At 52.0% G+C, this 16,916-nt stretch overlaps 2 protein-coding genes across 2 annotated transcripts; one reads left to right on the top strand and one right to left on the bottom strand.

The window, feature by feature from the left end:
• Positions 1-553: 553 nt before the first annotated feature.
• Entpd8 (ectonucleoside triphosphate diphosphohydrolase 8) lies at positions 554-5,637 on the top strand. Its single transcript, XM_051184785.1, has 10 exons — positions 554-610; positions 1,768-1,908; positions 1,996-2,113; positions 2,921-3,071; positions 3,198-3,357; positions 3,474-3,701; positions 3,791-4,054; positions 4,234-4,344; positions 4,735-4,869; positions 4,958-5,637. The coding sequence occupies exons 2-10, from the start codon at positions 1,783-1,785 to the stop codon at positions 5,147-5,149; spliced, it is 1,485 nt and encodes a 494-aa protein (XP_051040742.1). The 5' UTR covers positions 554-610; positions 1,768-1,782; the 3' UTR covers positions 5,150-5,637.
• A 22-nt stretch (positions 5,638-5,659) lies between these two features.
• Noxa1 (NADPH oxidase activator 1) lies at positions 5,660-15,607 on the bottom strand. Its single transcript, XM_051184786.1, is given in 13 exon segments — positions 5,660-5,777; positions 5,780-5,848; positions 5,966-6,080; positions 6,208-6,322; positions 6,544-6,698; positions 6,869-6,957; positions 7,103-7,148; positions 9,498-9,551; positions 10,446-10,553; positions 10,751-10,885; positions 12,015-12,123; positions 12,863-12,945; positions 15,397-15,607. Coding segments are annotated over 13 exon segments (1,314 nt in total). The 5' UTR covers positions 15,574-15,607; the 3' UTR covers positions 5,660-5,718.
• Positions 15,608-16,916: the final 1,309 nt, after the last annotated feature.

The following is a 16,916-nucleotide window of genomic DNA, read 5'->3' on the forward strand; positions in this document are numbered from 1 at the left end:
TGACCTTAAACTTCTGATCTTTCTGCTTCCTGAGTGCTAGGGTTGTCACTATGCACCTGTGGCTTCATGTGGTGCTGGGGCTTGAACACAGGGCTTTGTACATGCTAGGTAAATTATTGTACCAACTGTGCCATGTCCAGGCCCTGTACCTTATGTTTTTAAAAAACCCAACAGGTCTAAATGGCTTCATCTGCCTCTCCTACTTTTGCAGGTTTGTAGCACCCAGCCTTCTAGCCCTGGATTCTCAGGCACCTGTTACCTGACTCCGCTCTGGCCTGGCCCAAATGAGTAGGTCAGAGGGCAAGGTCCACAGTAATGGGGGGGGGGTCCTTCTCTGTCATTCCCAGGACAGTTCTAAAGTTCACCCTGAGCACTTGGAGCACTGCCCTCTCTCCCTTCCCAGGAGCAAGATGTAACCCAGGGTTGATACAGAATAAAACTAGTAGAAGGCAGACCCTGAGCAAGAGATAGAGAACAGACCTGCCCCTCCCACCACAGCCCCAGGTTCAAGTGGGTGGAGACAGGGTGTGGAGGACAGCAGGTTCGCAGGTCGGTTGCACCCAGAACATAACTTCCTCCAGCTACTCTGGAAGGTTGGCTTCTGGCTCAGGTGAGGGACCAAGGGGCTGTTCTGGTCTGTGGACTGGCTCTGGGAGGGGACTGCCTGTCCTGGGTGAGGGATGTGTCTTGTCCTCTTTTTAGCCTCAGGAGCTACATTCTCTGAGGTGAGGTCTGCGTCTTCTTGGTTCCTGCCTGTGATCTATTTGTCACTGTGGCTTGGGTGCTGGTTAGGTCATTTGTCCTTTCCTTCTCAGTCTCACTTCCCTCAGAGGCACGTGCTTCACTTAGTCTGTTCCCGGGGTCCTAACCTCTGTTTGTCACTCATGAAATGCTGGGAGTGTCTTCATTCTAGGAGTATACGCCACAGGATACAAAGGACAGAATTTCAAACTGTTGGAGGCTCAGGGAACACTCTGGCTTTGACCAGTCCAGTGATCCATTATGAGGCTTGCCTTGAAGCAGGGTTGACTGGGAGTTGCCTAGGGACTCTGCACATTGGTGGGCTGGAGTGGGTGAGGACTCAGAATCCCTGCTGGGCTCTAGGATAGAAAAGAGTGTAGCTGTCCCTGGGTACCAAGGATAATGGCATTCCTTGGTCAGCCTTGGTGAGCTGCCCAGGTTCATTCAGGGTCAGCTAAAATCTTTCAGATCCCTATCAGAGAAACCCAAGTTTAGGATTTCTAAAAGAAACAGATGCCGTTGTTAAGAAGCATAGAATACTAGCTGACCTCGTGAAGGGCCCGCACCTGGCCCCTGGACTCCCAGAGAGAAGTCCTGCACTGGGAGTCCTTGGTATGAAGCCCTGAGTTCATTCCAGCTCAGTTCAGGCTCCTTATGGGGAGTCAAGACAGCAGGGGCCTAGAAGGCGAGGGAGTTTCCGCAAGGCCTGTCTAGGGGTTCACATGGGGCCCCATTTAGCCGTTGATAGTGGCATCAGAAATGGCTCTCCTGGCTCCACCAGGCTGTGCCCTCGTGTACTGGCCCCCAGGCATTGTGACAATATTGGGTCTGCCCAGCTGGACTCTGGACCCTGATCTTGGCCTCTTTTACTGTGACAGTCCTGGCTACTGACCTAAACAAGGGAGATTGTCTGAGTCCCAGATTTGGCAACATCCGTCAGTTAGGACATATTAAGATCCTTCCTCTAAAAAGCTGGGGTTGGAACAACAGGGTGAAGTCTGAGTGCTGTCCACGTTATCCTTGCAGCCCACCCCTCCTGCCATGGGACTCTCCTTGAAGGAACGGGTCTTCATGGCCCTCTTGGGAATTGCAGCAGCTTCAGGCCTCACCATGCTCATCCTTATCCTGGTGAAGGCAACCAATGTCTTCCTGCCTGCGGACACCAAGGTTTGCTTCAGAGGCGGGACAAGGATGTTGGGCAGGGTGGCCAGGATGTTGGCCTCCACACCTTTCTGATCCCAATGTTGTCCTTAGTTTGGGATTGTGTTTGATGCCGGCTCCTCCCACACATCCCTGTTTGTGTACCAGTGGCCAGCAAACAAGGAGAAGGACACAGGAGTGGTCAGCCAGGCCCTGACTTGCCAGATAGAAGGTCAGTGGGCAGTCCCATGGCAGGTCATTGCGACCTGGCTTGGGCTCCCAGGCAAATGACATGAGGCTCGGTGTGAGAGACCATTTGGTGACAGGTGGAAACTACATTTCTAGTCCTCAGGAAAGCACACCAACCTAATGGACAAGGGCGTACAGTGGTGAAGTGAGGGGCAGGGTCACACAGCTGGGCTGGTTCTGATGAGAATATACACACAGACCTCAGACACCATACCTCCCCAGGCCCTGCAGCTAATACCTCCCTATCTGATCCCACATCTGCTTCTCTGGTTTCCTTAAGTTTCCCATCTAAGTACCACACCACACTGATGACAGGAGCCTCCAAGGGCTGGGCCCGAGTTCATTTCCTGGTGTTCCTCTCATTTCTAGAGATCAAAAGCCTGAGAGGCCCAGGGGTGGCAGAGGCACACTCTCCAGAAGGCCAGAAGTGGGAGAAACATGGGGTTTCCTACCTTTCCATGTAAGGGTTGTAGTCACTAGATTGGGGGCCATTCTGCAACCAAACTAGCCTTATCTATGCATGCCCTCTGTTGTTATTTGAGACAGAGTCTTGCTGTGTAGCCCAGACTGACCTTGAGCCCTCCATGCCCCTGCCTCAGCCTCCTGAGTATTAAGATGATAGGCAAGCACCTTTGTGTCCCATTCAAAAATCCTTAACCTGGGAACTTCCTTCTTCCAAAAATGGTCACATCCACAGGTTCTAAATATTAGGGTGTGTCGTATCTTTGGTGGTCACCACTGAGTCCCAACCTTCAGACCTGGAGCCTTTTCCTAGGGTACTGTATTTCAGGACCTGGGATCTCTTCCTACATTTCTGACCCAACACAGGCTGGGAAAAGCCTGAAGAGCTGCCTGGAGAAGGCACTAGCATTGATCCCACAAACCCAACATCAAGAGACGCCCACATTCTTGGGGGCCACGGCAGGAATGAGGCTGCTCAGGTGAGACAGTAACAAGCTGCATCTGTCAGGGTCCCTCCAGAAAGCCGGGCTTGAATGAATGCCCTGGGCTGAGGCACAGTGGAGGTTGGCGTAAGGCTTTCCTCCAGCATGGCCCTCTCTACCCAGCCAGAAAAACAGCTCTCAGGCAAGTGACATCCTAGCTGCAGTCTCCCAGACACTAAGCAATTCTCCTGTGGATTTTTGGGGTGCCAAGATCCTGACTGGGAAGGATGAAGGTGCCTTTGGTTGGATCACTATCAACTATGTCCTGGGAATGCTCCTCAAGGTGCAGGGGCAGCCCAAGGGTAAGGGGTTGGTCTGAGAGGTCAGTGCCTGGGGCTGGCTGGCCAGAATCTAGGGCCAGTGTGGCTGCCCAGATCTAAGCATTTCATCTGTGATCAGTATTCCTCTGGACAGTGGATCCTGCCTGAAGAGAAGATGCTGGTTGGTGCTCTGGACCTGGGTGGGGCCTCCACCCAGATCAGCTTCGTGCCTCAAGGCCCCATCTTGGACCAGAGCACCCAGGCTACCTTCCGCCTGTACGGTGCCAACTACAGCATCTATACTCACAGCTACCTGTGCTTTGGGCGAGACCAGGTCCTAAGGAGGCTCCTAGCAGAGCTGGCACAGGTTAGGCTGGTGTTTGAAGGGCAGAGATGTGGGGAGGCATGGTGTAGAGTAGCAGGGCTTAGAGTTCATGCCCTTTCCTCTCTCTGCAGAGAAGCCCAGTAGCCCTGGTCAGACACCCATGCTACCATAGCGGCTACCAGGCCACACTGCCACTGGCTCCACTGTACGAGTCACCCTGTGTCCACACTACAGATTCCCTGAACCTCACCCAGAACATCACAGTTGAAGGGACAGGCAACCCTGGGGCCTGTGTGGCAGCCCTCCAACGTCTCTTCAATTTCTCCAGCTGTAAGGGCCAAGAAGACTGTGCTTTCAATGGTGTCTACCAGCCTCCTGTGCGCGGTCAGTTCTATGTAAGCACCGCCCACAAGCTCTGGCTGCCTTCCGGGGCGCCCCAGGTGCCCTTGGGACCACAGGGGCTCCAAGGACAGTTTGGAACAGGAGGTACCTCGGGTGGCTCCTGGGGATTCTGAAACTGGAGAGAATACTTGTCTAAAGTGTGGACTGCCGCAGCATTCTCTACTTCCCCCAGGCATTTTCCAACTTTTACTACACTTTCCACTTCCTGAACCTCACCTCCAGGCAGCCACTGAACATTGTCAATGACACTGTCTGGAAGTTCTGTCAGAAACCTTGGAAACTGGTAAGTGACTCTGAATGCCAGCCCTCACCCCCTCTGTATACCTCACCATGGCAAGCAGGGCTTCTGGACTCTTCTTACTGGGTTTGCTGGACAGAGATTTGTGGTAAAGCCAGGACTGGGGAGGAAAACACCGTGGTAGGGAGAGTGGCTTGCTTTGGGTAGAAAGGTCTCCAGGGCCCTGTCAGGATCAGCTTCTGGTTGTCATGACGTTGGTGGCCCCACCCACTCCTAGCTGGAGGATAGTCTCCACAGGGACTTAGGGCTTTTGAAAACATTTAACGCTTTCCCGATGTCTGGAAACTGTTTGGATGTATGGAGATCCCACTATGGCTAGGAGGGGAGTGCCCTAGCCTTGGGGCCTCACTTTTTCATTGGCTTCTGGAACTCAAGGTGGAAGCCAGCTACCCCGGGCAAGAACGCTGGCTACAGGACTATTGTGCCTCAGGCCTGTACATCCTGGTGTTGCTGCTGGAGGGCTACAAATTCAGCGAGGAGACTTGGCCCAACATCCAGTTCCAGAAGCAGGTGATTGCCAGCATGTCTGATTCAGGGTGAGAATGGGATGGGGCCTACGACAGCCATCCAGCAGCCCTGAACAGCATGTGTCTCACAGGCAGGTGGCATGGACATTGGCTGGACACTGGGCTACATGCTAAACCTTACAGGCATGATTCCAGCTGAGCCACTGAGCCAGTGGCGGGCGCAGAGCTACAGCATCTGGATGGCTGGAGTAGTGTTTGCAGTGCTGACCCTTGTGGCCATTCTAGGAGCTGCTGCAGTCCAGCTCTTCTGGACCCAGGACTAGATAAAACCAAGCTGAAACAGATCGCAGATGCAATGCACCTGAAGCGATTCAAGTGCTGGGATTCAGCAGCAACAACATAAATGTTTGCACTGTCTACCTTGTGAGCCACCATCAACTGCCCTTAGCAAAGGAAGCCTTTAGCACACAAGACACATCCTGGATGCCTGCCTTCATGAACCCCAGACTATTAAGGGGTCCAGTCCATCGAGCAGACCAGGAGGACCAATTCCTGACAATACTGGCTCCCCTCTGCCCTCAGGGTGACACTGGCTATGGGGTCTGTAATCTTCCAAGGAATGGACCAGGAAGGGGTCTGGGAGGGGCAGCTGTGGGACTAGGGCTACCTCCAAAGGCTGTGGCCAGCGCAGCAGAGACCCCTGCTTATTCGCTATAACCAGACTGGACCAGACAGCCAGAATCCAGATCTGTGGGCCAACCCAGCTTCCCTCTCCCAAAAACTTGTGGTTGGATCCCCTTTATCTCAGTCCCAGAAGGTAGAACACATAGGGATGAGGGGAATAGGTTTTTGTTTGTTTAAATTAAAACTGCTCTTATCACAACATGTATTGCTAGTGCTGGTCTCCTAGCTTGAGTCCTGGAATGGGTAGGGCTTCCTCATAGGCCCCACTGGGACCACAAAGCACTTGGGAAAAATGCCGATGCAGCCATCTCGGTGTCCCTCCAGCCATGCTTCGTCCACTGTGGAGACATGTTGGATGGTGTGCCTACTTACAGCAAAGACCGAGCCCTAGAGAATGAAGCCCCCACCAGGCCTGGGCAAGCCAGCAGTGTTGGGGAAGGGCAGTCTGGGTCTACCTTCACACAGAACATCCACTGTGTCCCCTTGGTGGAAGCCCAAATCCTCAGGCCTTTGGGCTGAGTAATCATGTTGAGCAAGCACCTGGTACAGGACTGGTCGGCCCCAGACCCCCTGTGGCAGAAAAGTGGGCTTCAGGGGTGGCACAAGAGAGGGGCTTCCCCTCCACCTGCCTGGGCTGCCAACAGTAGGCATCACAGCCCCACCCCACCTCCCCCTCACCCCCTCACCCTCTGCTCACCCGGCACTGGAGCTGCAACCCTCTTGGGCCCATGGTCACATTCCTCCAGACACCCTGCAGTGATTCCTCTGTGGGGATAGGGACCCAGAACCTCTCCTCTCCTGGCACTTGGTAACTGCAAAGGGAGTTTGGGCTACAGTATGTGGGGGAGTGCCTGGTGTCGCTCTCCAGTCCTGGCCCTTACTTCCAGTGGCTGCATAGGATCTAGGCATAGAGCTAAGAAGGCCTTAGCTTTGGTCCCTTCTTAGGCCTGAAAACCTAGGACAGCCGTCACTTCCTTGTAGCTCGGATCCACCCTTTTCTCCTGGGTCCCCTCCCTCGCAGCTTTTGACTCACCTGAGCTGCCCCATATGTGCCTGGTGAAGGAGGGCTTGAGCCAGCAATGATCGGAGACTGGACAGGTCAGTGTCTCTTGGGGCCTTCAGGGGCACCGTAAAGTGGCACTGCACAGTGACACTCACCAAAGATTCAGGGTCCTTTGCTGGTGCTCCCTGAGGACAGGACAGAGACAGGATTGTGTAGCCTTTGAAAGCAGGCGGTCCTTAGACTCAAGGGGTCAGGGTAGAGGCTAGGCTGAAAGGAGGAAGACGGAATCTGAGCTAGGGCCATCCTTGCCCCAAGTGGCTAGTGAGGAGAGATTAAAGGGCAGGATAGCTCTTACCCCAGATCCTGAGGAGTCTTCAGAGGGGCCCTGGTCATGCCGTCCAGATGCCAGCAAGTCATAGCACAGAGCACGGCTCATGGGACCACCTTTCCACAAAGGAGACACTTTGTAGTAGATGAATGACTGGCAGGTAGCTGTCTCCAGCCCCAAACTTCCTTTAAGGGACAAGTGTCCATGTCCCAGCTCTCCTGAGGCAGCTCCCCCTACCCCTATTGTTCACGATCCTCTTACCAGTGGATGGAGGAGACTGATGGCCAACCTGTTCCACCTGGAACCTCTGCAAAGGAAGACAGGGGTAGCAGGACCTCAACAGTGTCAGTCCTCACACACGTCATCTGCAGCCATCTGGATATGTTTTGTTTAGTTGGTTTTGTTACCTCTTACATTATGCAGAACAATTTTTGTATAAATGGTTTAAAATTTATTTATGCAAGATCTGAATGCACACCAGTGTTTTATTATATAGAATGCCAACTTTTCTTCAGGTGGGAGGACTTACCCTGGACTTCATCAACATAAGGAGCCCACCTACAGATGTGCCCAGGTGTGACAGGGGGCTATGACCTTCCACTTAAAAGCATGTTTAACTGGATGTTGAGAGCCTACTTGGTATGTCAAGAAGTTACAGGGCATGTTGTGGATAATTGCAAAGTACAGTTCAGGCAAACCACTTTGCCAAGTTTCAATAGAGAGTTCACCTTTTCCTAAAAATTTTACAATTCAGACTTCACCCTTTACACTCAGGAGGGTTTTGCTCCAAGCATGATCTCTTGTATTCTGTCTGCGTAAATCTAATTTATACCTTGAGTCAAGTAGATTAAATGTGTTCATAGCCTCCTTTCCTTCCCCCCTCCTTTGAAGTATTCAGTTCTCATTGAAGCTGGTAACCTGGCTATTCTCTAATTGTCAAGTTCTGCATTCATAGAGCACTGCTGAATGGTGCTGTTTGCTTAACACCCCCTGATGTGGTTTTACCTTTACAAAAATTCCTCCCCCTGCCCCGCAAGGGTGTAGTCCTGGGGTGGGACCTAGAGTATAGGGGTCTTGAGGTGGTGGGTCTGGGCTCAAGGGAGCAACTCCTTGGGTTCTGTCCTGGCATAGCCAGTGGTTAAGGATGTAGTCTTGGAGCCTGGCGAGCAGTTAGCAGGAAGTTTAGGACTAAATGCATGGTAGGCCCAAGTCCTAGGCACACCTAGGTACAGGGCTGAGTCTATGAACAGGGTGCCTGGTGTTCTTGTGGAAGCTTCACCCCAGCCCCTGGCATTCATAGACCCAAAGAGTCCCGGATGTTCTGGTGGAAGCTCCACCTAAGCCCCCTCCCAATCTCTCTTCAAATCCTGCTGCATCTCAGAAAGCCCACCAAATGATGCTTTAGCTAAAGACCACTCCCGCAGGGTATTTAAACTGGCCCCCAGAAAATGGTCACGTGGTTTTCCAGTCTCTTTTCCATCTTCTTTCTGGGGGGGGCTGGAAGGCCATCCAGGAACTCTATATCCATTAAACATGGGCTTTTTCTAATTCAGTGTAATTTGGTCTGATTTGGATTACTGCATTGATGGAGAGGCTTATCGGGGTGCAGAAACTTTTCACCTAGCACCACTGAGCACTTCCCAGGCATTCTATTGATCCCCAACTCCAGTTTTGTGACTTCTCCATTGACCCTGAGAAGCCCAGGACAAACTCTAAATAGGTGCCTAGCCTCGGGTGCCCTGAGTTGGCGAAGAGGTGAAAACCTCTAACCTCTGTTGGGCACTCATGGGTGGCTGTGGCTTGTGAACTGGTTTTAAAGGGAGACTGTGGAAAAGCAATGTGTGGCCCTTGTGAGGTTTACAGCCCAGTACAGGAGCTGGTAAATGCAGGTTTAAGCACCTGGAGATTTTGAGATTAGCTGTAAAAGTTTGCTGTTAAAGACATTGAACTATTGGATTGGGATGAACTGAATACTGGGCAGAACTAAAGTGGAGGTGACTGTCCTGTGTCCTGTAATAAGGCCATGTCAAACATTCTCCTAAAGTGCAGCCTGGCAGCAAGGGGTTCTGTCTAACCACTCCTCACCCAGGCACAAGTGGCTCTGATGGCTTGCAATAGCTAGGAAGGAGGTTGGCTTTGGTTAGGCCTTCCGACATGTCTTTCCCCAGACTGTCATGTGATCTGACCACTGTATGTCCAACAGAGGTTCCTACTTTCTGCTGACAGCCCTATCTGGTCCTGTGGTAGGTCTGAGTTTGTGCCAGTGAGTTGACCTTACTAGCCCATCCCCTGAGGTCAGGTCACTATGACTGACTCTTACAGTATCCCCAGCCTGGTTGTCAGTGAGGCTGCCTGCCCTCTCAGAAGCTTACACTTACTCTTTGGCTCATGACAAGTGAATGGATGGAAGTGACCAGCCATCCCTGCCAGGTCAGAGCTGTCCCTCGGGAGTGGGAATGTGGTGGATGGCAACTCTTTGAAGGTCTAGGTTTCATCCCATCCGTAGGAGAATGGGTACCCTCATTCTCAAGGCTTTCCCACCATGTGGCTCAAGCCCTTGGCTCAGCCTGCCTAAGCCTTATTTTCCTCATCAGTACACAGTTCTGAAAAACCAGGCAAAGATGGGCCTGGGTCTGCTCCATGCCTGCGCACCTACCTGCTGAGGCCAGCCATCTGTGTTGTGGTGGTCAGGGATGACAGATGCCACCACCTAGGGAGGGCAGGGATACAGCTGGATTAGAGCCCCATGGAGTCCTCTCCTCCAGGTCCCTAGTTCCCAGCATCTCTGTGGCTGGAATCTGTAGGGTGTGGGCTGCCTACACCTAGCTCAAGAGGGCTGGATCACTACAGCTTAAAAAGAAAGTATGACCAAGAGAAACATGTACTACTAATATCAACTCAATTTTAGTGCAACTTTTTCAATCTTTCTGTCTCTTGTAGCAGTGGTCTCAGTGAACTGTGATGGGTGCATAAGTCTTCTCCGCCTATACTCAGTCCACCTCAGGGAACATTCACAGGCAGGGTGAACCTCAGGCAGCTGCACATGGCCATACAGTACGGCAGGTCCTGCACAAGTGCTGTGGCAAATGGCCATAGGTGTGTGGCCAGCCCAGAGACCATCGATGCAACTGCAAGTTGGCCTGTCTTTGTGACAGCGCAAGTGACTATTTGCTTGAGTTCCTCTCTTCTATTTGGAGGTGAGAGATGCCACACACATCCCTTCTGGGACCTTGCTGTCTGTAGCAAAGATGGAGAAACAGAAATACAGACACTGGGAGCAACTGGAAGATGAGTGGAAGTGGGGGAGGGGCACCACTGAGGATTCCCATCCAAAGGCTGGAGCCCAACCCCCCCCCCCGCCCCCTTTAAAGCTGACTTCCGGTAAGTTTTGCCTCCGGGAGAACAGCCTCACTCCTAACCCTGGGAGTCTTGTGCCCACTTTCTACCTGTCTGGCTTTCAAGTGGCCTAGGCCTCACACCAATTGTCCTCATAAACACACTGGATATCCAGTATAGGAGCCACCACACCGTAAGCTTGACATAGGCTACAACTGCCAATTTGGCAGCTGAGTACCCAACCTAGAAAGCACCTCTAGTGCTTTACCTTAGCCTTGCCAAGGAAATCCATGGGCTTCAGATGCTGTAGGTATTGCCTGGGCGGCTGGAAGACTTCACCCTTGGGGACTTGCCGTAGCTGCAGGGGTACCTGTTTCTGGAATGGAGCATGTAAACCTGGGTGGCCATAGCTGCCAGAACTCTGAGTCTTGAAGCAGAGGGGCTGCTTGGGATCCCATCATATGTGACATGCTACAGGAAGTATGGGGCTCTCCATGTGCTATAGTTAGTCTTGAGGGCATAAGCTACAGAACCTGGCTCCAAACCAGTGTGATTGTCACCTGCCTTCCTCACCTGCACTTGGTCCAGGGCAGTGTCTAGGATACGTTGGGCCCCATCTGGCCATTTGGAAGTTGCCTCCACTAGAGTGTCAGCAGCCTTGGCCCAAAGCCCTGCCCGGCATTGTGCTGATGCCATGTTGTATAGGACCTAGGAACAAGGGCAGACATGACAGCAGGGGCCAGGCCCCCAAGCTGGTCCTCATCTCAACTCCCCAGTCACAGTAGCTGAAGGTCCTTCTGTGTGTTCAGCTGCATAGGAGCTAAAGGTACAGACCAGGCCACCTGCTTCCTGGCTGCCTGCCTGGCTCAGTTGCCAGATACCAAATGGTCATTCCCTGTTATCTTGTTTACTCCTGGCAGGGCCATGTTTTGCTTTGGGCTTTTCTACTTGAAACAGCAGCAGTAGCTCTCCCTTTCACAGTGTCCCCTTGTGCTGCTGGGGGGGGGGGTAGGGGGGCTGTGTGGTGAGATGGCTGGCTCAGTGGTTAGAGTACTCATTGCTTTTCCAGAGGACTTGGGTTAGATCCCCAACTCTCACATGGTGGCTCACAACGTATTCCCTTGGCTAATACCCTCCTAATTCTATACTCTGACACCCCCCATTAACTGCTCCCTGTACCCCCGAGTCTAGAGTATGTCTAAGGGTTCCCATTGGCTGTCCAGGGAGATTCAGAACCCCACATTCAGAACATTCTAATGGGCAAAGTGGACTGGGTTAAGGCCAACCTACAGCCCCAGTGACATGTGAGCTCTTATGATGCTAGGAACCCATTCTCCCTTCACCCTGGGGAGGTATATGCATAAGAAACCCACTGTTTCCTGTGGCTCGGCTGCTGAGCTAACACCCTTCCCCCACACCTGTCTGTCACTCTGCCATGATCTTCAATTCTATTCTACTTTCTCCCACATGAGCCCATGCTGGCTGGCTCCAAAGTATGTGAGCAGTCTGCTCCGTCCATTGCCACTCCAGCCTCCAATCAAGGAGCTGGGGGATTCAGAGCTCCAAAAGTCTTTAGCTAGACAGGGCATCTCATTCCATATGGCTAACTATGACAGTAACACCAACATAAAGGTGACAGACTCTGGCAACACTGTAGACTTTATCCTAGGACTCCAGCCAGGACCTCAGCCAACATGTTAGGATCCCTATTGCAACCCATGGCAATGGCAGAACCTTAGAACTCCCCCAACAGAACCCTGGGGCCACAGAGAGTACCTCCAAGCCCCAGGGACACTGCGTGGTGTCTGAACTCTGCACACGTGAAATGCCCACTCACCTCCCAGGCTTGCAGTCTGAAGTGCAGACCCAGTTGTGTGTAGTCAATGGCAGCATTGCCCCTCAGCTGTGCCAGGGACAGCTGGAAATCAGACATGGCCTCTTGGAACCTGCGAGCATCAGGGGGCCTCTCAATAGCTACAAGGGAGGAGCTGAGCCTGTGAATGGGTGTTTTTGGGGTACCCCACCCATCCTCCTATCTTTGACAGCTTTGGGAGGCCTGAAGGCAATAGGGGTCACCTATAAATCAGCACTCCATGGGACTCAAGTCCAGACCAGCATGCTTAATGGGAGTTTACTGTCCAATTCCGCTTAGCCTCCGGAGCATTGCTCTCTTTGCCTGACAGGGGCCGCTGCTTACATTCCAAACCCTCTTCCCACTGTCCTGGACTCTCGTTTCTTGCCTCTCGGGTCCAACCTTATGGGGCCTCCTCTAATCTCTGAGCTTCCAACACTGGATGGAATCTGTCCTCTACTAGACTCTCCACTTCTCTCAATCAGTTCTCCTGGGCTGTCTGGAGCCTGCAGCCCTGAATACCCTTCCTCACTCACTCTTGGAAATCTGGGAGGCCATCCACATCCTTGGATAAGCCCTTGTTTTCACACCTGCAAATTGGCTATAAACACAGTGTTCTCACTACTATAGACACGAGGAGGAAAGCAGGGATGTTGAGTGAGTACTGTGAATCTTGACAGAGACAGGACCGGATGTGTGGGCCCCAGCCTAACAAGAGCATCCTCATCCATGCTGGAGGGGATGGGGGAGAGAGGGAAGGAAGTGGGTACAAGCATTGGTTTGCAGAGACAAAGAACCATCCAATAAGGAACAGGGGATCCTGCTGTGCTCACCTCTTCAGCAGGAAATTAGCCACTCCCCGCTGGAAGAAGCCAACAGCCATGCAGGTGTCCTTGGTCACTGCTTGGTCAAATGCCTAGGGACAAAAATGCTAGTCAAACAGCAGACTCAGTAATCCAAGAACCCAATGCCACAATGGCAATGGAAATCTATCAACTGATGAGAACTGCTTGCAGCGGGTGCCAAGCTAGAGCCTGGATAAATGTATCACTGCATAGATTCCTCAGCTGCACCAAAAAAGCTCGGGGCATATCCCTATGGCATAGAAACTCATTTTGTCCACAGTGAACACAGAGCTAAAAGGAAGTGCTCTAAAATGTCAGGAACAGTTATCTCTGGGAGATAGAACTGGGTAAGACTCTTGGCTTTTGTTGTTGATGTGTTTGAGACAGGTTGTTTCTCTGTAGCTTTGGAGACTGTCCTGGAACTCTCTCTGTAGCCCAGGCTGAGCTCAAACTCACAGAGATCCTCCTGCCTCTGCCCCGAGGGCTGGGATTAAAGGTGTGCACCCCCAACGCATGATGACTTTTGGCTTTAAAAAAAATCTCTTTTCAGGGGCTGGAGAGGGCTGCTCTTCCACAGGTCCTATGTTCAATTCCCAGCAAGCACATGGTGTCTCACAACATCTTTAATGGGGCCCGATGCCCTCTTCTGGTGTGCAGGCGAACATGCAGACACAGCATTCACATAAATAAAATGCCATCAATAAATCTTTTAAAATCTCTTTCGGTAGTTCACACAAAATAGCACGGTAGATATCTATTAGAAGCAGAATGCAGTCCTCTGTGTGTAGGCAGCACAGCTACATAAACCAGACACAGAAATGTGTGTGTCCAGAAGGAAAAGCAGCCATCAGTTAAACCTAGTGTAGTTTCCTGATAGCCAAACTGGCCCGGTGGACTGACTGTTGAATTGAATCTGACTTGAAGTTTTCACATGCCACAATCAACCTGGAAACTGGGTGGCTGCTTGCAACTGCATCCAACATTACAAGTTTCACACTGACAGGTTGAAGTGCAACTACATTACACCTGCACCCATAGTTTTCCTTATTGCAGCTGTACCACCTGCTTCTTGGAGTTTCCGGGTGTAACTGATATGCCTAGGCTTGCACATCTATTAACTTTATTGACTTAAGGCAGTGGCCACTCTTGTTCTTATGGCAGAGCATTTCCAGCCCCTCTCTAGGTACAGTGTGAGGAGGTGAGCATGGATTGGCCTAACACATGACTCACTGTTGAACTACCTGGTAACAGATCATTACATTTCCTTTCCTGAACAGTTTTTTTTTTTTTTTTTTTGGATACTTGGTTTCTCTGTATAGCCCTGGCTGTCCTGGATCTTGCTTTGTAGACTAGGCTGGCCTCAAACTCAGATATCTGCCTGCCTCTACTTTCCTAGTGCTGGTATTAAAAGCAGGCACTACCATGCCTGGGTTCAACCCTTTTTGTTTTGTTTTTTAAGACAGGGTTCCTCTGTGTAGTTTTGGAGCCTGTCCTGGCACTCGCTCTATAGACCAGGCTGGCCTAGAACTCACAGAGATGTACCTACCTACCTGCCTCTGCCTCCTATGTTCTGGGATTAAAGGCATATGCCAGCACCACAGCCTGGCAAATAACAGCCTTCTAATGAAGAAGGAATTCTGAAGTAATTGTAGATGCCAATGCAGAGCTGAGAGCTGGCAAGATGTCTCAATGAGTAAAGACACTGCCACCATGCCTAATGACCTGAGTTTGATCACCAGATGCCCCCACATGGTGGAAGGAGAGAACAACTCCCATAAGTTGTCTCCTGACTTACACACACCTGTAAGTAAATAAATAATAATAATTTCAAGAAAGAAATACTAGAAGAGACTGGTGCCTCTCATCTGCATGGTGTCCAGGTAGATCACTGCCATGTGAATGCTGAGTTGGAGGTGGGGAGCTGAGGGTTTCTATCACACACCCAGGAATAGCTGTCACTTTAATGAACATGCAGTAGGGAATACCCTGACTGCCTCCTCTATAGTGTGTGTCCCTGGGTAGTTCTACTCTGAGGAGCAGGTGGGGAGACATAGGAATGCTCAGAACTGGGAAGACTGTGTGTGCCACCATCACTGCAGGCAGAGTCCCAGTCTGTTGACTCTGATCCAGCCTTCAGCCTGTCTTCAAGTATGTCCCTCCCTCAGCCCTGATGGATTGGCCTGGTACAGGACTGATGCATTTGGTCCATGGGGCTGTGTGCCCTGTGCCCCATTCTGGCCACAACTAAGAGATGGGTCTCCCAACCACAAAGCTCCTACCTGCTTCAGGCAGTCACTAAGAGGGGGCATTAGTGTAACAATCTCTAGGTAAACGACGAGGTAAAAGGGTAGGGATTCTTCTCCTTCCAGGCAGCTATGGGGTGGAGAAAGGGCATCCTTTTCTAGGGTGTCCATTGAAAGATAAGGATTCCTGCCCACCATCACGTCTTCATTTGCATTCCCCTATAGGCCTCCACCAGGGATGGGGGCGAGGGTCTCAGACACCAGTCCCAGGGTGCTTACCCGTAACGCAGCCTCGGGATCCCCAGCCATTAGGTGCACGCAGCCCATATTGAAATAAATCTTGGCCGGCGGCTCCCGGACGTCTGAGAAGAGGCACAGCGCGCAGTCCCAGTCTTCGCGTGCCACGGCCAGTACGCCCTGGTGCCAGTTCCGTACCTGATCCCCTAGAGAGCTCATGGAGCTGGAGATACCTGCTGTGCCGCGAAGGAAGTTGGAGAGTCTAGCCCGAGAGTGCGGGGCTGGAGGAGGGTGTCCCACAGAAACTGGGGGGCTGTGGGCCAGGGACAAGGCTACTGTACAGCAGAGAAAAGAAGCTGGTGAGACCCGACTAATGAGCCCACAAGACACCTGGGGTTGATACTCCCTGTGGTGACTGACTAGGGGACACGAAGCCCCGCCCCCGTCCCAGGCCCCTCCCCTAAGCTCCCTTGAATCCCCTGGGCTGAGGACTGGGTCTCCGACCACATAGCCACGCCCCTTCATCCTCTAAGTCTGTCCTCTCCCTGGCCCAGCTCAGCACCAATAAGACCACGCCCACCTCCATTTGGACCTTCCCTCTCATCTACCTCGTTCGGAGTTAATGCCTCCCGCCCGATGTGACCACGCCCCTTATTCAAGCCTGGCCCACCGCATCTTTCCCTCTACAAACTCAGAACTTCAATGGACCGTGGAAGAGTGTTCAGGGGAAAATCATCCGGAAGCGCTGCAGCGATCGGGCCAAGTTCCCTGAGACAAGTGTGGACAGTGTATGGCAGAGCTGCCTGCGCAGTGGTCAATGACTTCAGGCCAGGTGGGCAGCCTGAAGGATAAACAGTCCAAGGATTGACAGGGTTCAGCCCCGCCCAGTGCATGTCCTTCTGAAGTAACCGATGGAGCTACAAGCTGGGCAGGACTGGCTCCCGTGTAACTAGCCAGGGCCCTCAGAAACCGGGTTGGAAGCCTCAGAGTGAACGGTGGTGCAGCCTGCAAGACCTTTCTCCAGTAGTGGGCGCTGACCTGGCTGCTCCTCCCCCTTGCTAGTCTGGCCTTGGAGACTGGGTCTCCTTCCAAGTGCCTTTTGCCCTGTGTGACCACACTGTCCAAAGAAACAACCAGTTGGACAGAGCCTGTGTCTTGTATAGACAGGAGGAGTGGCCCAATATGGACTGTGCAGAGCTCATGGATTTTGATGTCTACCTTTACACATCCTGCCTGTGGATGAGGCCCACCCACAGTCTAAAGCTGCTGATAAAAATCCCTCCTGAGATTTTCTCCTGACCGGGTGTTGGGGCACCATGGCTTGGCCAGGTTGACTCATGTAGCTAGGATCAACTGTAACTTGAGCCCATTCGCCTTCCTTGCCTGGTTGTTGGTCTTCTGTGCTCAAGAGTTACAGCTGATTTTCCCTGTGTGACCCTGGAATGGTTATTTATCTTTCCATACACTTCATCCTTATGTGTAACAATAGCAGTGATCAATTCTGTCCTGGCAAGGCCTTTATGAGAACTGAATGAGATCATGTGGATGGTGTCAATCAACTG

Source organism: Phodopus roborovskii, unplaced genomic scaffold (genome assembly GCF_943737965.1).
Source record: "Phodopus roborovskii unplaced genomic scaffold, PHOROB, whole genome shotgun sequence".
Lineage (NCBI taxonomy): Eukaryota > Metazoa > Chordata > Mammalia > Rodentia > Cricetidae > Phodopus > Phodopus roborovskii.